The following is a 27540-nucleotide window of genomic DNA, read 5'->3' on the forward strand; positions in this document are numbered from 1 at the left end:
ATCTGCCTGCGCTGCATCATCAATGAGATCTTGTTTGGTTTCCACGCCTCGAACAGCATTTGATGTAGCATCACGATGGAAATATGATGGTGGCCCATGGGCGTTTTCACTCCCAACTGTTCATTTATATTGATGTGCATCAATTCTAATTCCAATCCTAAAAGGTGATAGGATGACTGTATTCATGCTTTTCAGAATTCATTTCATAATTATTTGCAACAAAGTGTATGCTAAATCAAAGAAAAATATTTTCGAAATGCTAGAAATTGGTCAGATGTTAATATTTTTTTACATGACTGTATCACAGCATATTGGCCTTTAGTTCTTGTACTTTTTGTACTGTTAATGCATTGTCTCATTCAATCAATTTGATTTCTGATACAATCCGAAGTACATTTTACTACAGCCAGGCAGCTACAGCATTACACTCTGGGAGCACTGTAGCTGCCTGGCTACATTAGCTGCTGGCTCTAGCAATTTAATTGTAATGTTAATGTACTGCTTTAATTGTAATGTTAATGTACTGCTTTAATAGCAAGAGCAAGATATATCAGATCTCCACATACCTGTTTGTTAGTTTGTGATTTATAGCCAGATGTCAGATGATTGTGGATATGGTCCTGATCTGTTGTGGATCCAGTAGAGCGGTGCGAGATCACGGGCACTTCCTCTCCCACATTGTTAGCTTCAGTTTAGCTTTTCAATAATATACCCCTTTCTCCCAGCTGAGGTGTGGACCCTGAAACGTGTGCGTTCTTCTCTCCACAGTCTCTACGGCCGACACATGCAGGCCAACCCAGAACCCCCCAAGAAGAACAACGACAAGACCAAGAAGATCAGCCGCAAGCCGCTGGCCGCCAAGAACAAGTGAGGGGGACCGACGAATGGCCAAGACGAACGCCGGAGCCTGTCCTCGCTGGACCTCACTGCATGTGCCTTCCCCATTATTTTTTCTATTTATTTATCCAACAAACACAGAGAAAAAAAACGACATTTTGTACGGCTTGTATGTGTTGTATTAATCATGTTACACTTTATTGTGTTTTTTTAACTGCCGCTCACTGTGTCACTCAAAGCTTCAAGCAGTCCTTTATTTTTCAAATGTCTGTATATTTACAAAAGAACCTTCTTATTCAACCCCTATTGTAACGAGTGGCCTTCAGCTGAATGCAAGCAATCGCAAGTCTAAACGTCTGTAAATGAAGCCAAAGCAATTTGTGCAGAGATTAACCTCCACGCACCATGAAACAAGTCCTGCAATTCCTTATGTTGCTGATGCTGTAAAAGTTGAGCAAACTTTCATTTTTCTGTTCCAAGATCTTGTTTTGCTCTTGGAGGTGCTAATTATTTGGTATCCATTGCATATGCCACACAAGAGCATCTCTCCTAGGCCTCTCTGGAGAGGTGGAGGGTATTATCTGATTCCCCACCCCGGCCTGATCCGAGCCCCACACAAACAAGGCCATCAGAAAAGCCATCTTCTCACTAGAGCAGTCTCCAACACCACCACCACCGTCACTGCCTCCGTCTCGCCGCACCCGGGCTTTGCTCGGCAAGGCTGTTGCATAAGCAGAGGGGGATTTTGGTCGGGGTTTAGGGGATCTTAACTCCGTCTGCGAAGAGGTTTTTGTGTGCAGTCTCCCAAGAGGGTGGGAGGTTTTTTTTGGGGAGGGGGGGGTTTGGATAGGGCCGGGTTGGGGGGGCTTGCCTCCTGCCCATTCCCCTGCTTGGTGTTGTCAGCCATTACAGACAGATCGGAATGGTTTCGCTTGATGGAATGTTGAAAATTGCTTGTTTTCTGCATACTCCCAGCTCCACCGTTTTGTTTTGGATGGCAGACATGTTGCTCCAACAATGGACTGGTCATGTCCATTGGCCAAGTTCAACAGAGGGGTAAGCCCTTCGGGACATGGGTGTAGTCATTATATTCTCGTTGGGCCACTACTTTCTGAATGTGTCTGAGTTGAGACAACAGTAAGACTTTGTGTTTATTCCAGACTTCAAATGATTTAATCAGGTCAGGTTACACTTATTTTACAATAAATATTTGCCTTCTGAAAAGGGTCCGGAAACATTTCATCAACACTCTGATGACCGAATGTAATCATTTTTAACTCTGTTCCATTGAACTTTGTGCCACCCACGTATGTATTTGTACATGTCTACTTTTTAGCTGCCTTTCAAGTAAAGCAATCATTTTTGTGCAATCCACATGGAAGATTGTCTCCTTTTCTCTGTTCTCAATGTTTCATTTCTGTTTTGTATAAGCAATCTTGATGAATACGAACAGTGTTTGGATAATGTTATTCTACCCCATAGAGTGAAATAGGCCAAGGCAGCATTGAACACTTCCTGATACAAATGTTTTTCTTTATGAGGTGTTTGAAAGGAAGTGCAGGATAGCATATCGGTCTGTCACATAGCATGACCTATCGCAGTGGGGGGAGGATATCAAAGACTAAGCATCAAAGACTGGGGAAAAGGAGGAAGTTCTGGGGTCTAAAGAGCATCACGTTTACCTTCAGACCTGTGACGAGTGACTCAGCACAATGCCATATTTCTGCAGACAAAATAATAAAGACAAAATGTTTTGGCTCTTTTTATGATACCATACAGGTTATTCCTTAGAAAAATACAGAAATACTACTAGGACAACAATACATATAGAACAGGATGAATGATGATGTATATAAAAATAGAATCCCACCATATACTGTACCTCTATGACTCTTAGTCATATTGTGTTAAACTCAACAATGATTCAAGAATTGTAAGTTCAAATTGTTTCCCCCCATCAATTACATCACCTTGGGAGCCCCCCAAAACTAATAGATATTTAGTAGAAAGGAGTTTTACGATATCTACTTCCCCTGTTGCTACCTAGTCCCCTCTTGGAACATTGCAATGTAGCATCCCTAAGCGTTTTGAGATCATTTTGGATAACAGTTTTATAGCACAGAACTCTCAGGGAAGCAAAGCACAAGCAAAGAGAAAAAAAATCGAATGATTGAGAGTGTGCACAAACTGGAGTAAGGAGAGGGAGAAAGGAGGACAAAAGTTCTGAGAAATACGAGGGGATGAAGGGTGAAGAGGAAGAAGAAAGACAGGAGCGAGTGGCGAGGTGGGAGGAGAGCTAAGCAGCGGAAGAGAGGCCCGTGAGGTGAAACGGGGATGAGGGATCTAACACCTCCAGAAGTGATCCCACCACAGGACGCCATGCCATGGACCTCTCAGGCTATGACGGGAGATTAGATGTGTGAGGGCTGACCTTTGAGCACTCTGTCTCCACTCAAGTGTGCATCCGTGTGTGTGTGTGTGTGTGTTCACAGGGATGGAGAAGGGTGGTGCGCCTAAGTTAGGTGTCGTCACAAACACCTTCGTCCCTCATGGCTCCTCTGAATTTTTATTAATCTGTCTAAGACACGGTGAGGGGCCCTGTCTATCCTCCACATTCTCTCTCTCTCTCTCTCTCCATACGCACACACACACACAGCAGGCACATCTGTCCACATTTCCAGGCCCAATTTGGAAGCACAGAGGATGAAGCAGGGGGTGCCTCACACATTTTCCTGCACATATTTAGGTGTTCTCTCTCTTTCTCTCCTTCACTTTGTCTCTGTCTCTTGCTCCCTGCCTCCCTCTATTCTTCAGCATACTTGAGCTTTCCAACAGTTGACTGTTACTTGTACACATCATGTTCTTTTAGGGCGAAGACAAAAGCACATGCACACGCATATGGACACACACACACACACACACACACACACACTTTGTACTACAACCCTAGGATATAAAGGCATTGAGGATCAAGTTTCACAGTGAAAATATAAACAGGCTGTTCATTTGTAACCAAAATTCAAACATTTTCTCTTTGAATCAATGTATTTTATCTTCTTCCTAAGGTTCAAATGGATGCCAGTCCTAATGCAATGGCTCATTATGGAAGATCACTCACAACAATTACTAACTGACCTTTTCAGAAAAGCACTGTTTCACCTCCACTCAAAAATGTGATAATGCAGTCTGTATAGTTTTTCTTGGTCACTCTGATTACTTTTTAGCCTTTTGTTTCACTTTCCCGTGCAGATGTGTTTTTTTCTCTTTCTTTCGCTTTTGATTGCATCTTTTCTCTATGCAACTCACTGTCTCAAGGACACAATGGTTCCCTTGCTAACGAAATCCATTGATTTTTCGCGCTTGATTTATGGGACCGAGGGAGACTTGGAGCGGTTGCGATCGGCTGGGGAGCATGCTCCATGCCACCTAATGGGCAGTGAGACTAGGTGGGCATTACATGGGTGTCCAGGGCATACAAGGGGGCTATGCCTAGCTTACATGTAATGTGATGCCCCACCCCATTAAAAGGCTCTGCAAATGTAACGGGTTCATATCGTTCTTAACAAAATAACAACTTTGCGAAATTCAGTGAATATCAGGAGTCGAAATCAGTTTTCAGAGATAAAAGCCAGAAAGCCACACAGATTTTTTGTACTGACTCACTCACGGTAATCCTATGGCCCACAAACAATGCAACTAAAAATGCCCTGACACGTCACCGACTTTAACTATAACGACTTCTTCAGATCTGTGAAGAATACACACTGTTCAAGTTAGTGAGCAATGGTTTTAAATTATTTGTGTGTGTGGACAAAATTATCTGTGTGTGCGCGCCGGCGGGGCTATAAATCTTTGTAAAGTTTGATATTGGCAGAAATGTCATTTTAATGATCCGTCCCTACCTTCAGAACTCATTTTCAGGGACTTGTACAATGCTATAGAGAAACATTTCCGATATTTTCTAAGTGCGCTGACCTAGAACACAGGTTTGATTAATGTGTCATCAATAACTAGTCTGACTTCCTTCTGCACTTTCCACACACACAAAAAAACGATGACTGATGTAACCTTTCCAGACGAATTATCGGTCCCTTTAGTCTTTGTGATGTGTTTGTCGGTTCTTTTCATAACTCTCTTCATAAGCACATGGTTATAATCACGATTCTAATATAACTAATCACAAAAGGCGTTTAAATTGCTCGTGATGCATGCCTCTGCCTAATAGTGAAGCGTTCGCCTTGATACTGATTCCACAGCTGTCAGGCAGGGAAATGTGTCAAAATAGCGGCAAGGGTGGCAGTGGGCAGGCAGCATTTCCATCTCTTAAAAGACTGCGCGCCTCGGTCTCTCCCTCCCTCCCTCTCCCTTCTGCTCAGGCGCTGCGCTCACAACTCTAAACAGGCAGAGACATCCAGCTCTCCAGATCTCGATGACATCTACCTCCGCCTGAAAGCAAACTAACGCCTTTCCCTTGTGTTATTCCCCAGCTATCCAACTCGGTATTTGTACGCAGTGGTACACTTTAAAAAGGCTAAGGGGGATTCTGTCTGACTCCAGAATTAGTGGATTTGGGATAGCGCGCTTTTCCGGCGCTGAAGTTTGTGTTATTTTCTTAATCTTTACAAGGCGCACCCACACGTGGTTGGAGAGCTTTGGCGCCGAGACACGGAGAGATGCTGAAGGCAGTGTTTTTTCTTAAATCACTGACGACTGGATCGCGACAAGCCTGAAGAGGGCTGAACTTTCAGATTTGGTGAGACTTGAATAAGCAAACATCAGCACAAAAAGTGAGGAGGAGGAAAAAAACGATTGGGGCTTGGCCCAAAAAGGGTGATTAACATTAACGCCAAAGCAAATTGGGTCTCTTTTTTTTCTTAGAAGGGTCCCCATCAACCAGCAAAATTTCGCCCAAAAGTAGACAAGAGGACCGCCCTGCGCTGACCAGGTTAGTCGGCAGGAAGCGACTGATCGCTGCAGGGGTGCTAGGAGTCGTCATGGTCCTGGTGCTGGTGATCCTAATCCCGGTCTTGGTCAACTCAGCTGGAACTTCGGCGCACTATGAGATGCTTGGCACCTGCAGGATGGTGTGCGATCCATACGGCACCAAGTCTCCGACAAGCACGGCAGCTGCAGACACCGTACGAGACAACAACCTCATGCAGTCTTTACCTACTTTTATACAAGGTCCGAAAGGGGAACCGGGGCGGCCGGGAAAGGTGGGACCTCGGGGTCCACCTGGTGAACCGGGACCACCTGGTCCACCAGGTCCACCCGGAGAAAAGGGAGATCCGGGGCGCCCCGGAATACCTGGGCCACCAGGACCGAATGTCGCGGCGGGGGCGATCAGCGCAGCGACTTACAGTACTGTTCCAAAAATCGCCTTTTACGCAGGCCTTAAGAAGCAACACGAGGGCTATGAGGTGTTAAAATTCGACGACGTGGTCACGAACCTGGGCAACCATTACGATCCAACAACTGGGAAATTCACCTGTTCTATTCCGGGAATATATTTCTTCACCTATCATGTACTGATGCGCGGCGGGGATGGCACCAGCATGTGGGCAGACCTTTGTAAGAACACACAGGTAAGTTATCTTGCAAGGCTGTACACATTTATATATCTGTTTTCTGTTGTTCGACAGCCCACTTTCGATCCTAAAAAAATATTTTGAAAGCACAGGCCTACTTTAAATTAATCATTTATTTACCCGTGCTGCGCAGAGATGTAGGCTACCCAAGTGTGCGCAAATGTTTTGTTAGAAACCGAGATCAAAAAAGTATATGTCATTCCCACATGAAAGGGTGTTTTGGTCAATAATTGTTGGTTTTACAGTTGTCATGGCATGTGACAATGGTGTAATTTCTCATCTGTGGCGAATGGAACTGTACAGCATATTTCATTCCCCTCTTGTGACTTCTTTCTGTAACGGGCAAATCGGCTTAACCAGGAGTGTTTTTGTATGTAGATATAGGCTAATGCTGAGGATATACATTTCTTGTTCTACAGAAGCGTGGCGGGACATTTTGAGAGTGAAAGTCCTTTTCGTTCCCGACCCACGTGTCACTATCCACCTTTTTTAAGTCTATGTTAAGCATAAGTTGGCTATCCTGACTTATTATGAGTGTCCTAATTCTATATATAAAAAATAGGTCTTTAGCAGTAAGGGTATGGCGAAGTGAGAGGAAAGTCTCTTTTTGGCCACTGTTACTACAGGTGTCATTTGCAACCCACCACCCCCACCCCATGAATGAAAATAACATTGAATTAAAACATGGTAATAAATAACTATAATACTTATAATAATAATGATAATACTAATGTGTTGTACAGACATGAGTCAAACCATCTGTGGAGAAACTGTTTATAGTAGGCTAACCTTTAAAGCAGCCTTTAAAACTTCTCAGAATGCCACGGTGCTGTTTTTCAATGCACACACAACTGCCTGAAGGCATGTCTAATCCACACACTCAGAGGGGACACCCGGCGTCACTATGGGACTGTTTCTGTCTACGATTCAAGAAGCGACCCCGTCAAGCGTTCCCTCTCAGCGCCCTCCTCCCTGTCAGCCTTATGACCGCTTCGCTGCACAAGGGACTCTGCTCCGTCTGTGGAGGGCTAAATCTAATTTCCTTTACACCCTGCTAATGTGACAGGCAAAGCCTGTGGTTAAACGTGTCTAATTTAGGGAGATATTTCTATGGACGTTTTGTTTATTTTGATGTAATCACATATATGCCTTTAAAAACCCAGTGGTTCTAGCATTTCCTATTACTAATTACTGTACAAAAAAAATCGATTAATCCACAGGTCGACTAGCCTATTACAGTAAGTGTCGCAATTAGGATATTTTGTCGGTTTTTAAAAAGCAAAACACAACTGAAATAAAACCACTCTAGGCCTATTGTCTTATTTTAATTTTGAGTTTCCAAGAACCACACAAAAGCAAAGTACAAGGGTTTTCTCACACAAACAGTTTTAGACTCCCTACACTTGCAATCTAAGCCTGAAAGCGACATTTTACCTCCCGAAAGTCTGGGACGCAACTTTGGAAATGCTTTCTAGTGATGAAATACTGTCTGTTACGTTACATATTGAATAAATTAATCAGCAAGGATCGCACTCTAATTCATATTTCCCAAACTTGATGATGTGAAATCTCCTCATCAACGTTTCCTTTAGCATATGCGTTGATGGCAAAGACCTTATCAATTTCAAGATACCGCTGCCTGCTTTATTTCTAATGTAAATCAATTCGAGGAATTTGTGGAGGCCTATAGCTACAAAGTAGCCAATACCTCTCAGTAACCAATAACTGAACAAACAATTAGTTTAAGTACCTCTCTGTTTTGAAGGCATGTATTAAACTGAACAAAAAAAAATCATGGCGCTGGCCATGGTGCTGAAATGGTTTCTTCAACCTCCATTGGACATTCGGGAGGATATCCTCCTAAAATTACAGATCTTTCATGGGTCACTTGGATTTTGAATCAGTCTGTTGCAAGTATATTTATGAATGTATTTTAAAATTAAGGAATGTGAATGGAGCATTTTATTCAATTCATATGTCCATTCACAGGTGCGAGCCAGTGCCATCGCTCAAGATGCTGATCAGAACTATGACTACGCCAGCAACAGTGCCGTCCTTCACTTGGAGCCGGGGGATGAGGTCTACGTTAAACTGGATGGCGGCAAGGCCCATGGAGGCAACAATAATAAATACAGCACCTTCTCCGGTTTCATCATCTACGCTGATTAAGAGACGTGTCACATGCTTCAGCCCCCATGGACCTCTCTCTCCCCCTCCCCCCCTCTCTTTCAGTTTCCCCCTCTTTCTGTCTTTCTCTCCCTTGGCCTATAGCCCCACTACCACCCCTTCCACTATGCAGTGGAGTTAGTGAGCAGGGGTGGGTGGGGCAGAGCATCCTCAGGCGGACAGAAAAGCTATGAGAGTTGAGGGCGGGACAGAAGCATTCTACTCGAGGGGCTCATAGTCGCACTGTTTATATTGGGGAGAACATATCTACCGGCAGAAATGTCAAAACAAGTGTTTGCAAGTCAAGCAGATATTGTTGGCCGTCAGTCACCAAAACAAGTCAATGGTGAGTGAACAGGCCTCTCTGATCCTGTAGATGAATTGACAAAAAAATGAACCAGAATGACCATTTTTTTAAATCATATATGAGTCTAAAATTAATATGTGCAATAATGTTGACAGTGAAGGCAACCATAACTTGAATATACCCATTATTTGTCATAACAGGATATGATGTTTTCACACCTGGCAACTCTGACATCGTTCTGAGGAGTTTGAGGAGACTCCTATGTAACCTTTCAAACATTAAATATTAGTGAACCTCAACAATAGGCTGCTCATTATAGATGAGGTTACTATTGATTCTGTCCTTTTTCTCCTTTTATTTTTTATTGAAAATATTTTAAACCAACATTTTGAAAGCTACGAAGAGGAATTTGTTCAACACAATTGGAACACTAATGAAATAGCTACTAATACATGCTGTTAAATAACACTTATAATAGAGGTGCACTAATGATCTGTATTATGAATATGTGCAATTGGGATGGGCCCCTAAAAGAGAATAATTATAGTCTTGTATACTTGGGAAAAACAAATCAACACAGTACATCACAATCAGATGTGTCTGTGTTGCCAGGTGTTAAAGCACAACCATCATTTTCCCTGTTTTACCTGCAGTAGACCTACAGTATCTAGTTCAGAATGTGCTGAAAGTTCCAATCCCCTTTTTGGGGTAAAGACCAAGTCCTCGTGCCCCCTTTGCCACCAACATATCTACGCTATACAATGGGAAAAAACAGTTCAAGTGATCTTGAAAGCCCTATGCAGAAACTGAGTGCTTGGATATGTAAATGTGTATGTATCTTACTGAGAGTTGAAGAATTACAGTGACTGTTGATATTGCTACTTATTTTATATGTAAATAGTGTAGTGATTATTTTTCTCTCCCCTTCAATGTACAAATGTTCAAAGAGCACAGTGCTACAGCAATGTATGTAGAGTATATTACGCTATAATAAAAAAACGTCACACTCAAAACTCTGTCGAGGTGGAAAAGTTGTTCTGGTGGGTGTAGAATTGTTTCACACAATAGAAAGTGCATCAGAATTTTGGGAAATGCAAATCACGGCTCTTCCTTAACAGGCATGTTATATTGCCTGTGACTTGGTATGTAGGAGGTGTATAGGATGTGTATAGTGGTAGGTTTATAGACAGTATTTTTAGTAATTTATTCACAACTGACGAATCTTAAGTTGGTAGAGGTACCTGGGACTTCCCAGTTTTTATTGATGGTTTATAAAGCAACTGTTTGTGCGACATTATTTGGCAAATGAGGTTGGCACATTTTTACAGGAATAAAAAACAATATGCCTGTTATATCTATCAATTCAATGTATTTAGAACAGGCTTGCATGTTGCAGTGTTCTCTCTCTCTCTCTCTCTCTCTCTCTCTCTCTCTGTGTTTTTATTTTATTTTCCTCTGTGTTTTATTTATTTGCCTAGTTCACTGTTTTCCTGAGACTGTCCTCCTTTAAAACAGAGCAGTACTTGAGACTGTATGCCATCTCAGTGGCTGATTTGCTTTCCCTCCTCAGTTCAAAACAATTTTGAAGAGCCATAAAATGGCGAGGATAGCCGACTGAAACTCACGAGAGAGAGAGAGCAAGAGAGAGAAACAGAGAGAGAGAGAGAGAGCAAAAGAGAGAAGTGTTAGGGAGGAGGACAAAGGAGACATAAGATTCACACCTCCACATCTTCGTTAGCAGCCCAGATGGTTGACCAGTCTGGCCTGGGATGTCTCGGGGTCCAGGCTGGGATTGGGACTGGGACTCCTTTAAAAAATGAGAAGTCATTCTTTTGATTTGAGGAACAGAACAGCAGGTCATATGTCCAACATTCGTAGTCCCTTGGAGAATAATTTCCCAGTGCAAAGAGGCTTAGCATTTTAATTTATACCATTAAAATATGTGTGTGTGTGTGTCAGCATCTTCAGTGAGTTGAGAGTGTGCATTAGTTTGTGTTAGTGTGTATGAATGAACAGTATGCTGTATGTAGATGCCTGTGTGTGTATCTGTCTGCATTGTAAATGAATTATCATGCTTCTGTATGTGTATATGTGCATGCATGCCATTGTATGAGCATATATGTGTTTTAGGTGTGTGCTTAATTTTGTGAGTGGGTTGTTTCATGTTTGCATGTGCCTGTGCTTGTGCCTATGTGTGTGTGTGTGTGTGTGTGTGTGTGTGTGTGTGTGTGTGTGTGTGTGTGTGTGTGTGTGTGTGTGTGTGTGTGTATGTATGTGTGTGTGCATGTGTGTGTGTGTGTGTGTGTGTGTGTGTGTGTGTGTGTGTGTGTGTGTGTGTGTGTGTGCATGTGTGTGGGTGCATGTGTGTATGCGTGTGTGTGTGTATGTGTGTGTGTTTGTGTGTGTGTGTGTTACTCCAAATGACCCTGCAGATATACAGAGCCATTCTGATCCCCTTGCCCAAGCCCAGACCCACTAATGAGGTGCCGGCTGTTCCTCCTGTTACTCCTCCTCCCTCCACGGGTGCTCCACTTGAGCTGGAATATCCTCCCCTTAAACTCTTCCCCATCTCTTCCTCCTTTGGCTCTTTCCAGCCCAACTCTTGCTCACACACCACACACACACACACACACACACACACACACACACACACACACACACACACACACACACGGTCAGATACATTTACAGATGACACACACTGCCCAAAAAGGCTCCATCATGTGTATCCAAATTGACAATGAAATGGTATATTCCTGTAATACCATCAGTAACTTTTGACTCCATTTTCTGATGATTACAGTGACTTTATTAATAGTGTCAAGTTGCTTCCTTTGATCATGCAGGCCAGCTGTGAGGTAATAAGAGAAATCACAGCAGACGTTTCTTTGGAAAAGGACTGGCCTTTTCCTCCAATTATCCAGCCCTCGCCATTTAACCTCAGATATGTCAACAAATTGCCTGTGGTCAGTACCAGTGGGAAGGCATCGGAAAGATTCTTAGCTATGGTTAGACTACCTTACCATTAATGAACCCATTTCATAGCCATTAAAGGTAAAACACTTGGTGCAAGCATGCACTTGGTACAGTAAGAACATCAATTATAAGTTTTAACTTAGATAATAACACAGTATGTGCTAGTAGATTATTGATAAAATGTTTTGTGTTGTAGATGGTTGTTGTTGGCATGATGTGATTTTGTGGGCCATAAATAGCTGATGTTTGTGATGGATCAAGGGCCTGAGTTAGATTTTTGCATTCACAACACAGTGGTCAACAAACTAATGATTTATCAATACTGAGATCTGACTATTTTTTGTGTCAAGCAAACCTATAGGTTGCTCATTCCACTTAGACAAAAGTTGTTTAAGACCCAATTTGACAAGTATCAACTTTTACCTTTTTTTAACATGTCCATTAGGTGTTTTTTTTATGTTTTACAAGACTTATCACAAGAGTATAAACACTAAGGCTAAGGCAGTTGATGTTTCAAAATAATGTATCAGAACAGTCCCTAATTGTCTGGGTGACAACATTTTCACAAATAATTTCTGGAGAAATTGTTTTCTGAGGACACGTATCTGCTCTTTAGCTTTACAAGATAAGTAAGCTAGAATGTCAGAGTTACTTACATTAGCATTACATTGTTAGCCTTTGGTTACATCAAACTGTGTTGTCCAGCAAGCAGAGTTGTATACAGTGTTGGGCGGGTTAGTTCCCCACATCTGAGATGAGGCAGAGTGGTAAAGATGCATAGCCTTTTCTCATCCATGAAGAGATTATTTTACAAAAAAACATATGAATATGTGTCTTTCAGGAACTAAGATGTGTTTTTAGGGATTAATTGATAGCTGGAGTGCATCTTTAATTCTATGGGCATTTATCTTTCATTATCAAAACAAGGATACATCTTTAAAACTATAGAAATTCACTGATAAACAATGGAAATGGGAACAATCACTTAAGGTCAGTCTGTGATTTGAGGAAATTAATTATATTGTTAATTGACTGTTATAACAACAAATATAGTACTACTCTGCCCAGCTATATCAGGATTTATACCATTACGATATGTGCTCAAAAACGACACAAAAAGGCACCCCTCAGTTTGTATCCCATAAGCAGAGGATGTCAAGCAGAGGGAAAGGACATGAGATGGAAACAGAAAGATTTATGCAAAAGAAAGGAAGAGGGTCATCAGTGTCTGGGCCTTCCATTACTTTTATTGTTTGTGGACAGAAAATGATCAGAACGTGTGAAACAGTGCAACTCAGTGCAATTACACCGTCATAAGGCCATAACCTGACTCTCGCCAGATGAATTTCGTTCCGCTTAGCTCCGCCTAGCTTCACTCACATCCATCTGGGACCTCTATAAAATATATCTTGCCAATCAGTGGTGACACTAGTCATTTTTTGTTCATAGATAGTGAATCTAGACCAGGATGTTTAGTGTTATTAGTATTACTTACTTTATAGGCCCTAACCAATGTTTTGAACTTAATGACTTGTGAGTGATGTGAGAGTGATAAATAGAATTCAGACATACCCCATTCTGATTATGATACATTACAGAATATTCAGCCAAAGCTTGGGGCTTGACCTCCACTTACAACCAGAGAAACACTAACCAGTGCTTTTATCCAACACACCTCATTCTTCTTGTAGCATTCACAAGAACTGTAATATTCACGATAACAAAGTTTATGTTGGTAATTGCTCCAGCGTGGCACGTCATCCATCACCCAGAATCCTCTCTGAGAGGCCACCTGTTCAGACGCCCTTGTTGCACCTTTCATTAGCAGCGTCCCGCGTCCCTGAGCACTCATTAATAAAGCAACAGGCCCCGTTAGGGCGTCTGTCTCCGCCAGCACGGCTCTGCACAGACGCCGCCCCCACCTCAAACATACATCTACCCCCATCCCACACACACACACACACCCACTGAGTCTGGAGATCTTATACTGAATAACTGAGAGGTGCAACCCATCAGCCTAACTCGTTTGGCCCTAGTGGAGTACCCACAGATGTTCAGGTAGTCAGTGTTATTGCACATTTATATTCATATTATGCAGTTAGTCGTCAAAAAAAGGTGTCTTTTTGTCTTAAGTGACTGACAAGCGTGGTGCAACACAAGCCAAAGCTTGATCATGGACAGTGAAACATGTGCAGCAGCTACACTTCATCTGGACTTAATAGAGAGACTGCTGGAGGAGAGCGAGGACAATCTTTTTAAAGGCAAATTTAAACACAGGAGGCGTGGAGTAGGTAAACATGCAGGAAGAGAAATGAAAAGACATCCTTATTATTTCTCAAAGTGCACACTTCGATTTGTCTCATCCAGATGTGCAGTGGATAACATTATTGTCTGTTTTCAACCTTGATAGACCATCCTGTTGAGCTGATGAAACACTTAAATGTTACATGCCTTTCAATATATAGCTTTAATAAAAACAAATAAAATAGTCTTTTTTGTTTCTATCACCCAGAACAGAAAGGAACAAAAAGGATATATTTCAGACTAGCTAACCTCAGTTAAAGCCTCTTTATGGGCTAATGGAGAGCAGGTCTTGTGAAAATGTCACATATTAAAAGGTCACCCTTAATCTGAAAATGAAAGCCACTCCTGCTCATCTGCACTCTTAATCCAGTGCCCTGATATGAAACATGAATCCCATTAAGGGCTGCTGCCATATCACCATATCAGTTACCTTAATGCAGATCATTCAGTGATTACAACCAGCCAGGTCCATGTCAGTGGAAACGTAATTAAGCTCTGTACGCGTACAAATTCTCAACTGAGGTTTATACAATCGCAAACAACAAAGTTGAACCCAGAGTTGGATGCTTCAGAATCCACAATGCATTGAAGAGAGAGGACATACGGCTGGCAATAGTCATAATATTGTTCACTCATACAGACTCAACATCATGAATGAAGGACTGCGGCTGACCCATACCTGGGTTTTTTCCATGTGTTGGATTCTCCCTGCGATTGCGGGTAGAACCCCCCTGCTACACCAATCACATTTCTCCTTTCTCAGTTCTGTGCCTCCTTCTGTCCTGCTTGGCTAACTAGCAGTCCATCACATTCAAATGGGACCCATTCCGCCTCCTACACCACCCCAATTAGCATTGAAGAGGAAGAGCTTGTTGAGAGAGTTTCTGTCCTCTCTCTCTCTCTCTGGCACACCCAAACTAGACTCTCTCTGGTACACCCAAACTAGACTCACAGAGCATCTCTCACACCTCATTTGAACAAATTTAGCACTAAAAGGTAAAACAATCAACTCAAATTCCCTGTTCCCATTTTTCCCACTTTGTCTTGGGCCTGTCACGTTGGCCCAGAAAAGCCCTATCCTACTTCTTCTCCTTCTTCATCTCTCTCTCTCTCTCTCTCTCTCTCTCTCTCTCTCTTTCTCTGCTTCCACATGCTTTCTCTCTTTACCTCACCCTTTTTTCTTTTCAAGTGAATTAGACCCAGAGCAATGCACTAAAAATACCTCTGTCAACAATGTTTGTGGGAAAGAAAAATAGAGACGATGTAACCAGTAGGATTTTCCCGCTCTAGAGTCGACTGCCCTATGATGAGCTGTGGATGAATGAATGATGTAAAAAAATAGTCAGCTGATTTCAATGGGAAGATATAAGTATAACAGTATGCATAATGTCTGTGTATGATAGAAACAGACACAGAGAGAAGAGAGAGAGACAGAGAGAGAGAGAGAATTAGATGGGGTGAAAGAGTGAGAGGGATGGGACCCCTTGGTGCCATTACTGAGAAAGGGGTCTCAAAGACAAAAACCGATACAAATTGATCAAAGTGCCATGGGAATATGTTGTGTATCATTTATCTAACAGGAGAAGCAAAAAGGCATCGAAAGATTCTAGGTCTGAAATCCAGGGAAGAAGGGCAAAATCAATCCATATGGTTATTTCTGAGTGCTATTATATCTGAGGGGCATTTATAAAAGCTGACATGTTGTGCTACTTACTGAGGGTGCCAAACAAGAATCACTACAGTTAGAGTCTATAGGCACTCCAGGCACTCAATAAAAAAATGCTCACTCTATAACTTCTCAGGGTTGCGAATAAAGACATACCGTAGTTTATTAAATCTGTGATCAGAGATCATAGGCAGCTATTATCAAAACACAGCTAGTTGCAAATTAAGGGGTGACAGAAAGAGAGAGAGAGAGAAAGAGAGAGAGAGAAAGAGAGAAAGAGAGAGAGGTGTGTGTGTGTGTGTGGGGGGGTGAGGTAAGACATGAAAAGACTAATCAGTGGAAAGATCAACGATTGTGCCCCACAGTCACATATGGAACTAATCTGTAAGTGTCTTTTCAAACAAGGTATCTTGTGTGAAGAGTTGACACCCTCTAACAGAAAACTTAAACATGTGTGCGCACACACACACTCACACACACACAATATTTTTTCCACCTGCCACTGTGGCTGGTGGATTCCAAAATCTACCAGCCACTCAACTTTTTTACCAGCCACTAGAGAAACGGCATGAAAATGTGATATCATGATTATAGTAGGCTACCCAAAATGATCACGAATATCAGCATTATTGCGATACGACTAAAATGTGCTGAATTTTGCCCTAAACCTACCAGCTGTCCTCCAAACACAGTAGCAACAAAACTAAACATCAACAGAACCACTTTCATATGCCATAGTGGCTTGTCAAAGAAGTGGTGTGGCTCCTTTAAGACTCCGTTTGTGTGAGTTCTGGAGCATCCTATAATCCAACTCTCCAATTTGATCTAAACTGTACATCATTACAGGTAAGGCTATATTTAACATTTAGCATTTATTTGCTACTGTATTGGTCTGTTATGAAATCATGCATTGAATAATTTAAGCACAGCTCAGCTTTAAGAAACTTAATATGCATGCTTAACATTTTGTAAAACTGCATTGAAAAACTCTGGTTTTAATATTTACAGTTATCTACTGCGATATTGTTAACATTTATTTTGTATTTGGCCTTATTGTGTATTACAAAAGCCCAAAGTTGGAGACCTTAGACACACACACAGAGAGAGAGAGAGAGAGAGAGAGAGAGAGAGAAAAACTTATAAACACACAAAGACTGCAGACACAGCTGTTCTTAATAGGAAATGGCTAGGCAAAATTATTTCACAATTATTTTGTTGAAATAATGAATAAATATAATAAGAATTTTATGACCACCATGTGATCTCATTATGGCTACCCTAACCGATAAGGGATCTCTCATTTGCACTGGGGGCAGGGGATGAAATGTCACTGAGCCTTCCACCTAATGTCATGTCCCTCTAGCTCCAGGGCCCTCAACCATAAACCCATTTAACTACAGTTCAAGTCTCCTCTTTATTGGTGTCCCTCAGAACATGTTTCCTCCGCAACAATTAATTATTCAAAATAAAATCTTAATATGTATTATGGGCTCTGAGATTAAAAGTGTCTTTCCTTAAATTGTTTTATAGTATAGTATAGTATAAGTATATATACTGTTTTGATCCGGTGAGGGAAATTTGGTCTCTGCATTTATTCCAATCCGTGAATTAGTGAAACACACTCAGCACACAGTAAACACACAGTGAGGTGAAGCACACACTAATCCCGGCGCAGTGAGCTGCCTGCATCAACAGCGGTGCTCGGGGAGCAGTGAGGGGTTAAGTGCCTTGCTCAAGGGCACTTCAGCCGTGCCTACTGGTCGGGGTTTGAACCGGCAACCCTCCGGTTACAGGTCCAAAGCGCTAACCAGTAGGCCACGGCTGCCCCATATATTATTATTATATATTTTATAGGGTGCTCTGGCCTTGAAGACAGAACTACATAAAGTGCAAATGCTGGATTTCTGTCCATCACATGGTCATATGCCATCATAATGAATTTGAAGATTCTAAAATTCTAAAATATTATATTAGAGATATTAAAAAGAAAATGTTGCATAGTGCTAATCAGGGCTGTTAAATAGATGATTTTTCACTGATATGACTGATCTTGCTCACAAGTCAAATGGGTCTGCCATATCCATCATCATAACAGTCTCATTGGGGTGTCCAGCTGCTGGTTTTCTGATTTTGGAAATCTTGAGTGGATAAAAAGCAGTAGCAGTCCTCACCAGCCTGAATAAGATTAAAGCAACACTATATGCACCAATTTGCCACTTTGAGGTATGATTTGTCAGGCAACTAGGTGGTATCTTTTTGCAAATTAATTTTGATGGTATGGTATATGGTCAAGTGAAGGACAGATAAACACATATGAAGGACATGTGCTATGCAGTTCTTTGTTCCGGACTAGAATGAAAAAGATGTTGTGAAATGGTGACACTAGTTTTAACAAGCTGTTCACAAAGAATGATTAAAACTCAACAGAGAGCAGGCTCTGGTAGGCCCCAAGCCTCCTGGATTTCGATTGATCCCACAAAAAAGAATTGTGTGCGGAGAGCATGTCCAGATCATCCCTGGTCCACCTTCTCCCTTGTTACATGAGATCAACAGTGAGTGAGAGATATATATATAGAGAGAAAGATAGAGGGAGGGGGTACAATAGGTTAGATTGACTGTAAGTCAATTTATCAGGTGTTGCAATTCAGAGAAGAGAAGCAAACCACCTCCCAGACATCACAGACATTTCACTCTTCTACTTTCCCCCTTTCCAAAAAATCATGAACAAGGACATGCATACAAGAAATCTCTCTCTCTCTCTCTCTCTCTCACACACACACACACACACACACACACACACACACACACACACACACACACACACACACACACTCACACACACACACCACAAACCTCTTTCCCTGAGCACTGAGTTGATCAAATGTGACAAGTGCTGTGGAACTATTTGGACGGGGATGTGATTCACTTCACTCCGTGCTTATCAAATCTCTAGCAGCAGAGACTATTAACTCAAAGCAAATTGTGCCAAGTAGCTTAAAGCAGCTCTTGTCTGTTCTAATATCGCTGATATCTCCATTTGTTGTCAGGGTGTAAAAGAGGCTGCTGTGCTCAGTTACGGAGGACTTGATGGCAGAAGAACATTTGTCATAGTGTCCCCCTCCCCCCTCCCCTCCACCCCACCCCACCCCACTCATATCGATTCTCCTATCCCGATCTCATTTATTCCTTGTGAGAGATATTGTTGTACCTTTGGAATCCAATCCAATTTTATGAAAAACATTTCGTCCACATTTTAGCCATTCACACATGTCCCCAAAATGCCCCAATAGTCTTTAGAGTCCTTTTATGACAGGCTTAAGAACTAGCTCTGTCATCCACAAACATCTAGTCACAACCTGTCAATAGGTGGCTTAAGCAATAGAACAATATACAGTTACACTTTACTTGACAATATCGACATCAGAGTGACATAAAGTCATAAACAAGTCATAAATGTTTATGACATAACGCTTCTGTCATTAAGCATCATTCGTTTTTTGTCATTACAAGTTAGGGTTAGGTTTAGGGTTAGGGATGGGGTTAGAGGTTAGGGTTAGGTTTTGGGTTAGGGTTCATGTGTCATGACACTGTCGGTTGATTGGTATGAATCCCCCCTCCCCACCACATTCTTTCCAAACCAAAGTCCCTTTAACATGCCTTTATGGACCTTGCTTTGTGCGCTATGTACAGTCGTAGTGCTGCAGGGATGATGGCACAATGGAGGTTTTTCAGGGGTTGGGCTTACCAGTTTTCTATTGTACATGTAACTGGGCAGACATGTAACTGGCTTACCATATTACCATACTGTATGTGTAGGTGTTCCTTCATTAACCATTCATGTAACTCCTTTTGTGCCATACCATTACATAAAAAACGGTTTATATACTGCTTGGTAATATTGTAGGTCTGCTTGGTAATATTGAGTGTTTTTAACCCTTCGCTACATATTGGCTGACTGTACAGTCCTTCAGCATTTCCTGTAAGGAAGCTAAAAAAAGATTAATCGGTTTCACTTCCATCATGTGACCTCCGCATAGGCTTTCTATTTGTGAGTAAGAAGTTCCAAGAAGTGCTTTGGGCTTCTTTTCTGAAAATCACTATTTGCTCAAAATACAAGTGAAAATTAAAAACATTTAACTGTCTCTGTGTAAATAGCTTTTAAGTAAATAAATCATTTTATTTCAACTGTTTGGTAACCCCAGAACCTCAAATTGCAATATTACGGTTGTTTGTGAAGCTTAAAAAGTTCTTAGTTAGACTTTGTGGTCTGGGTAAGGCAAAAAAGAACATAGAAAATGTTCTCAGTATCACTTCTGCTTTTCCCCTCTATTTAGATCAGAGATATTAACAAGGAAGTGTGAAATAATTGTGATCTGCTGGTTAAGCTCCAATACTGACAACTCAGCTTAGTTAGATCCTAATTGATGTGACTGCCTATCATGATAGTATTCCTAAACACTGCAATGACACTACAAAATATCTGAAAACTGTTTATTTCAGCTTAAGCGTTTAAGATATGGAAACTAATGCAAATACATTTATATAATGTTAAGTTAAATGTTATAGAACATGTTGATTGCAGCAGAGGAGAGGGATGGTGTGATAACCACAAGAATTGCAACAGAAAAAAAAAACATTGGCTGACATTACACTGTAAAAAAGAAGTTACTTACATATAGGCTCAAAAAGCACTGGTGCAAATGGATTGTATGATAATATGTTAAATATATATGCTTGCACACACAAAATAAATGTACACTCTTAAAACAAATGTGTTGAAAACAACACAACTTGTGTAGTTTTTAACACATCTCTGTGTCCAGATAGGGACAACACATTCCTTTTAAGAGTGTACATAAATCCATACATTCTCCATTCTAGAAATTTAAAACTTGAACAAAAAGTTGAATACAACATTCAGTATACCATTTTAAATATTATATTATCACCACACATTTACCCAAAAGTTTAAGTATTGCCTACAGCTTTATCTCAAAGTGCATCAAATATGGCATCGTGTACGTTTTTGATAAGAAAAAAACATTTCAAAGGACATTACATTTATTTAACTGACATTTTTACAGGTGCAACTAGCTAATTGTTGTTATGTTTGCCACTAGGAGAACGCCTCTAAGCACACCGATATCCGCACATAAAGTCAAATATAATTTAATGTTAACAGTTAGCATAAATGTCCTCATCCTGACATCCTGTATCAAGTTCCTCCACACCCATGTAGTCCTCTGCATTTTCATAATCATCCTGGTCTTCCACTTCTCCTTGTTCATGGACATCTTGATCTTCCACTTCTACATTTTCATAGTCATCCTGGTCTTCCATTTCTACATTTTCATAGTCATCCTCTTCTGCGTTCGGATCTAGGTAAATCTCTTCATCTTCTTCACCTTTCTTGTCTTCATTCTGTTTTGATTTACTGCTCCCATAGGTGTTCATTTTTGCTGTGACATAATAAACAGAAAACAAAAAGGACACATTTCAAATGTGAACATTAATAATGACTGTTTTTTCAGTGGAAAAGGCTATAACTACTAGAACAGTTTATACACCCTGATGTTTCTTTCTCCACAAATGCATTTCAAAAGTACAGAACAGACTCGTATGAAGGTCTTAGTGAATGAAACAAGTTTATCAATGAATGTAGCATGAGTCAGCAGCGTAGCATTATTGCTCTCTTTTAAACTGAACCACTATTCCAATGAGTCTGGATTATGCTGACACACTTCTAAAACAATTAGAAACTTACTCTTTCCTTTAGTGTCCTTCCAATATGCTTCCTTTGTTTTGCTCTGTCCCTTCTTAGCCAAAAAGATGCACACCAAGGCAAAGATCAGAAGTAAAACTACACCACCAGTCACTCCAGCAGCAATGAATGGGACCATAAACTCTGTGGAGTGCAATCATACATATACGCATTATGAGCTACAACAGGCTATGTTATAAAATCAAACTACATCACATTTTCTGAGTGTAGGCTTCATGATTATTATTATTATACAATATACTGTAATATAAAAAAAACATTTGTCTTTCACAAAATACATACAGTAATAATCTCATGTTCGTATGTTTGATCATGTTTTTGCTGTACCTCTGATGGTGACAGTTAGCCTGTCTGTCTCTGTGGAGTAGAACTGACGAGACGATAAGTCCACCTGATACACACAGCTGTAGTTACCCTGGTGGGAATAATCTGCAGCTGGAAAATAGAAGGAAGCGGAGTGGTTGATGGCAGGCTGAGACATGGTGAGACATGGTGCGATGAGACATGGTGCGGTTGGATCCGGAGAAACTCAGATGGAAAACTCCGCCAGGGTACTGTGGTTGGGTGGAACAGGCGATGGAGAAGTTGTGGCCCTTAGTGATCTCTGGCCCCTGAGGACCCCAAGAGAGCCCTCCATCTGCAGCAGTGCAGTTGATCCGAGGTCGATGCAGGTTCACTAGAAATAAGCAGAATATGCAAATACTTTAAAATGGCACTAAGAAGTTTTTGTAACTCTGGCAATCAGGTGTGATCACTAAACCCCTCCCACCAAAGAGTGCGACTTTCCTTACGGCATGCGTCACACAATGGCTTGTAGGTGGAGTTAGCGGTAGGTGATGAAGATAAGATTGAGTTATCATAGTATTCTCAGAATGGCCTATAACTATTCTGAGTTGAGTGCAGTGATTGAGTGCAAAAAAGTGCATTATTGAGTGCAAAAGATGACAATAAATGTCATGTAAAAAATGCAAATAATAAATGTAAAAAATGATTCTTGTTGATTCCTCAGTTTATATTCATAAGCCAAGTTATTCAAGTTAGTCATTAGCTATACTACTACTATAAGGTAGGTTAGCTAATGTTAAGCCCATACTACCTTCGACAGCTTTCATTCTAGTTACTATTCTTATTCCAAGTCAAGTGCAGTAATCACAAACAATGACTGTCAAATCACAGTCATTGTGATTTGACACAATCTTGGATAATGAATGTGTAACTCAAGTTTCAAAGATATGTCACCATTTTTATAACGGGAATGCACATACTATTCCAGTTATCAAAAGTGGCAAGTAACATCGACCCCTAGCAAGAGATACACTCAACCTTCACTGCCACAATAAATGCAAATGTATTGTGCATTGAGTTTCTGGTGAGCATGGGTAGGCTCTGGTGCATGAAACATTTCAGGTGCACACAGCATATAGCCTAAAGTAAACATCAAAAATATGAAAGCAGTTTGTGCATACCTGCAACAGAAATACTAACAATGTTGCTTTGAGGGGACCACCCTTAACACTTAGAAACTGAATTAAACAGTAAACACATCAAGTCAACTTGTGCTGTGATAGCAGTTTGTGAGTGATTACTGACCTACTACAGAAATGCTGACGGTGTTGCTTTGTGGGGAAGTAAAGGTTCGGCTTGATACTGTTGTCTGATACTGGCAGTAGTATGAGCCTTCATGAGAGAGGTCTGCTTGAGGAATGGTGAAGGTGACAGAGTTGACACTGGTTCTCTTTGTTTCTATCAATGATCCTGAGACTTTGTTCAAAGTGAACACTCCACCCAAGTGCTGTGTTGAGATGGAGCAAGTCATCTGAACTGCTTGACCCCAGGTGATGCCTCTTGCAGACGCAATAATGTTTGGACTGGAAAGTGAAACTGCCAATGCAGATATTCATATTAATGAACCACCCCCAGAGTAAATAGATATTCCACATGAACGCTGTGTTGACATGAAGCAGATAATGCGTAATGTTTGACCCCTGATAACTTATCTTGTATGTGAAGATACACCGTATTAATAAGAAAAACAAGAAAACAAAAGGCCTCAGATGTCGACTCCATATACTCAATGAATGGTGCTTAACCTTTGGCCAATAATCATGCGATAGTATATGATTTGGTATACACTTACCAACTGTAATTGTGATCGCATTGCTCTTGGAGCTGGCAGTGAGTGTACTCTGGTAATAGTAATCACACGTGTAGCTGCCTTGGTGTGAAGAAGATAAACTAGGAAGACTGAAAGTGATCGTCTGCTTATCTGCTGTCTCAGTCTGTGTAGATATTTCATTTCTATACAGTCGGAAGTTTGCAGTCATCGGCCTATGGGACGTTATGGCACATCTGAACTCTGCTGACTCCCCAGGTAAAACAGCTGTGTTTGTGGTATGGAGGGTAAGAGTTGGTGTCTTCATAATTCCTATAAGGCAGATTAAAATAAAGACCAGGAATAAAACGGTTTAAGTCTTCTTGTTCTAAATGTTCTAAAAGATCAGTATGATCAGTTCAAATCAGACTCACTAGTTGTGACTCACCTACACACACCACACCTGCATCTTCATTGGGCTTGCAATCTTCTACTTCAAACCCATTGTGTGAGCACTCTGTTATAGAGCTCTCTGTACCAAAGCACCCAACATTATCCAGCCAGGTCTTCCCACTTCCCTGACCAAAGTAGGCATTCCCAGGGGCAAGGGCTGCTTTTCCACACCCCAGCTGCTTGCACACAACTTGAGCATCATCTAGGCCCCAGGAATCATCACACACTGTTCCCCATGCACCATTATGGTAGACTTCCACTCTGCCAGAGCAGTAGCCACTGCTATTGGCAAGCCTGATGTTGGAACCAACTGCATATTGAGGAAATGCAAATGTGAACAAATCCACCTACTCTGAACATTGATTCAATATTTGGGGTTCAACTTTTTTATATACACATAATAAAATGGACATGGGCATTCTTAACATTAAATTGAATAAGTAGTGTTTTATCAAAACTATGGAGGTTTAAATAGCCAAGGTGTTACTTAAGTTCTTGTGTATGATTTTTCCCAAAATCACAGAGGACTGTCAGTACCAGCAGGTATTTAGTATAGTTCATACTGTACCTGAACACACCACAGCTGCATCTTCACTGGGACTGCAATCTTCTACTCCAAACCCATTGTGCGGGCACCCTGTTATAGAGCTCTCTGTACCAGAGCAACCGACACCATCCAGCCAAGTCTTCCCACTTCCTTGACCAAAGTAGGCATTCCCAGGGGCAAAGACCGCTTTTTCACACCCCAGCTGCTTGCATACCACGTCAGCATCTCTCAGGTCCCAAGAATCATCACACACTGTTCCCCATTCACCATTATGGTAGACCTCAACTCTACCAGAGCAGCCATTGTCCCCATTGACTACCCTTAGCACAGGTACATCACCTTGAAATAAAAAAAAATATATATTGTTTAAATCATAATTCACAATCACTACTCTGTCCAAACATGCCATGATTGCGAAAAGCCCTAAACATGATATTCCAATTGGCATGAGTTCAACTGGTTTAAAAGCTATACCAGGCTTTTTAAAAGTATTTTGTTTGTGCAGTACAGATGTGAATCTATGTAATGATATTTCAACGAACGTCTTTAACAATTTTGTGCAATCTATAAGCATATACTATAAAATGACACACATATGGCAAATCATATATTTGAGATGGAAATGCAGTAACTGTTCCTGGTAGGCTCTGATTACCAAACCATTCAACATCATTTAGCCAGGAGTAAACATGGAGAAACTTGAGAAAGCACAACCTAAATTTCATCCATGAACCATTGTCTTTTGTACACTCTGCACTATATATATACATACACATATGTACACATAATGCCAATTTTAACTTTACAATCACATTTTGCCACGGTGTTATATCAGTTCTTGTGTATGACTTTTCCTAAGATCACAGAGGACTGTCAGTACCAGCAGGTATTTAGTATAGTTCATACTGTACCTGAACACACTACACCTGCATCTTCAATGGCACTGCAATCTTCTACTCCAAACCCCCTGTGTCTGCACTCGGTTATAGAGCTCTCACTACCAGAGCACCCAACATCATCCAGCCAAGTCTTCCCACTTCCCTGACCAAAGTAGGCACCCACAGGGGCAGAGACTGCTCTTCCACACCCCAGCTGCCTGCACACAACTCGAGCATCATCTAGGCCCCAGGAGTCATCACAAACGGTTCCCCATTCACCATTATGGTAGACCTCAACTCTACCAGAGCAGCCGTTGTTCCCGTTGACCACCCTGATTTGTGTACCACCTAGTAACATAAATAAATAAATAAATAAAGAAATAAATTTGACATTTTAAATGCATTGCAGTTGATATAAAAAAATCTTCAAATGTTTCTGAAGACATTTACGTAGACTACAAATACTACAGAATGTTATGTTGAAGTAACCTGAGCAACAGCTCATTTGTCCTTTTTGGTTGAGAAATAAATTTGATTTGTATATTTATCCTTGATGGTGATAAGCCTGCAACCATTGTTGAGGTAAGGCCAAAGTATTTTGTCATATAATCATAAAACTCATTGTGAATTATACAATTTTTATTAAAAAATTGTATTACCCTTGAAATTAAATTACTAATGGGTCAACATGAAGAAGACAGAGCTTCTTTATCTGCCCCATTTGAATGAAGATCAAGAGTCAGACAATACGCCTTCAACCAATGGAAAGAGGAACTAGATTTGTCTTGTTTGTCTTGAGCCAATTATACATCAAACAATAACCCCTTTTAAGAGAAATTATGAGCTAAAGAATACACCAATCAGATCAGTGCAGTGAAAGAAGAAAACAGTAAAACTTAAGATGAAGTTGAACTTAAATTGGATTTCATAGGCTGAGACAATAGGAAGGCTATTTCTTAAAGGAGATTTTTTTTCACATACATGTAGATCTCTGTTTCTCTAGGTCACTGAGTACTGTCGATACGAAAATAAACAAAACAAATTGGTTCTACCAAGCTTGAGTTGCTGCAACAGTAGACAGCTATGGTGCTACACTGGGGGCATGTTCATGATCCCCATGTTCATACCCCCAGAGTGTAGCACTGTAACTGACTGGCTGCTGTAGCTGTTAGCTGCAGCAACTCAAACTAGGTAGCACCGACAGTACTCAGTGACCTTGAGAAACAGAGATCAATGTGAAAATCGCCGGAATTCTCCTTTAAGTTGAAAGAAAGAGATATGAGAGAACGATCCAAAGCTTATATTGGTGTTAATTGAGCTCAAATAGGTGAACCAGGCTGATTGCTCTGAGAACAGCAAATGGCAAGTCCTTCTGACTGACCCTATTTATGAAACACCCTTCTTCAGTTTAAAACCTAAACTAAGAATTCTGTTTTATATATGATCTTTTGTCTCTGTCCTAGGGGCCATGTTTTTTTAATTGTGGAAAAATAACATTCAAACAAAGATTTTAATCACTGGCTAATGTCAGTTTTTACAGTAGGTTAGTCATACCAAAATATATAGAGAAATACTTACTTGTTGTGCCTGATAATTTCAGTAAGTAACCTGTCAAAAGTGTTTTAAAATAAAAAAATATTAATGTACATCATTAGTTACCTGATAGGTTTGGATTTACTGATTTCATCACAAGGCCAACTTGTTTTTAACACATGAATGAATACTCTGAATACACTTTAAAATAACATGAAAAATACTGCAGAGGCTTCCTGTTTCGCTTTCTATCAATAACGTTATGTATAAAATAAAAACCTCATATACAAGACAACCAATGCATATGCGGCACATGCCTGCCAGTGTGCCTTACCTATCAGGGTGAGAGCAAAACTCCACATCTTGTGTATTGAAGCTCCCTTCAGTGCGAATGCATGCATTTTTGGCAGT

At 40.9% G+C, this 27540-nt stretch overlaps 3 protein-coding genes across 5 annotated transcripts in view; 2 read left to right on the top strand and 1 right to left on the bottom strand.

Annotated features, from left to right (window-relative positions):
- The window catches only part of rsu1 (Ras suppressor protein 1), a 37453-nt gene extending 35242 nt beyond the window's left edge, over positions 1-2211 (top strand). For all 3 annotated transcript variants that reach the window (XM_048266401.1, XM_048266402.1, XM_048266403.1), the window contains one exon: positions 769-2211. In XM_048266401.1, the coding sequence (XP_048122358.1) occupies positions 769-871 (103 nt within the window). In that variant the 3' untranslated portion in view covers positions 872-2211. The remainder of the gene's footprint in view (positions 1-768) is intronic.
- Positions 2212-5152: 2941 nt separating this feature from the next.
- c1ql3a (complement component 1, q subcomponent-like 3a) lies at positions 5153-9897 on the top strand. The gene is made up of 2 exons (XM_048265706.1): positions 5153-6422; positions 8415-9897. The coding sequence occupies exons 1-2, from the start codon at positions 5832-5834 to the stop codon at positions 8592-8594; spliced, it is 771 nt and encodes a 256-aa protein (XP_048121663.1). The 5' UTR covers positions 5153-5831; the 3' UTR covers positions 8595-9897.
- Positions 9898-20359: 10462 nt separating this feature from the next.
- On the bottom strand, positions 20360-27540 carry LOC125309572 (deleted in malignant brain tumors 1 protein-like). Its single transcript, XM_048266591.1, is given in 11 exon segments — positions 20360-21303; positions 21609-21749; positions 21954-22110; positions 22112-22302; positions 23217-23507; positions 23764-24051; positions 24167-24481; positions 24740-25057; positions 25630-25944; positions 27175-27204; positions 27464-27540. Coding segments are annotated over 11 exon segments (2397 nt in total). The 5' UTR covers positions 27531-27540; the 3' UTR covers positions 20360-21019.

This window comes from Alosa alosa, chromosome 16 (genome assembly GCF_017589495.1).
Source record: "Alosa alosa isolate M-15738 ecotype Scorff River chromosome 16, AALO_Geno_1.1, whole genome shotgun sequence".
Lineage (NCBI taxonomy): Eukaryota > Metazoa > Chordata > Actinopteri > Clupeiformes > Clupeidae > Alosa > Alosa alosa.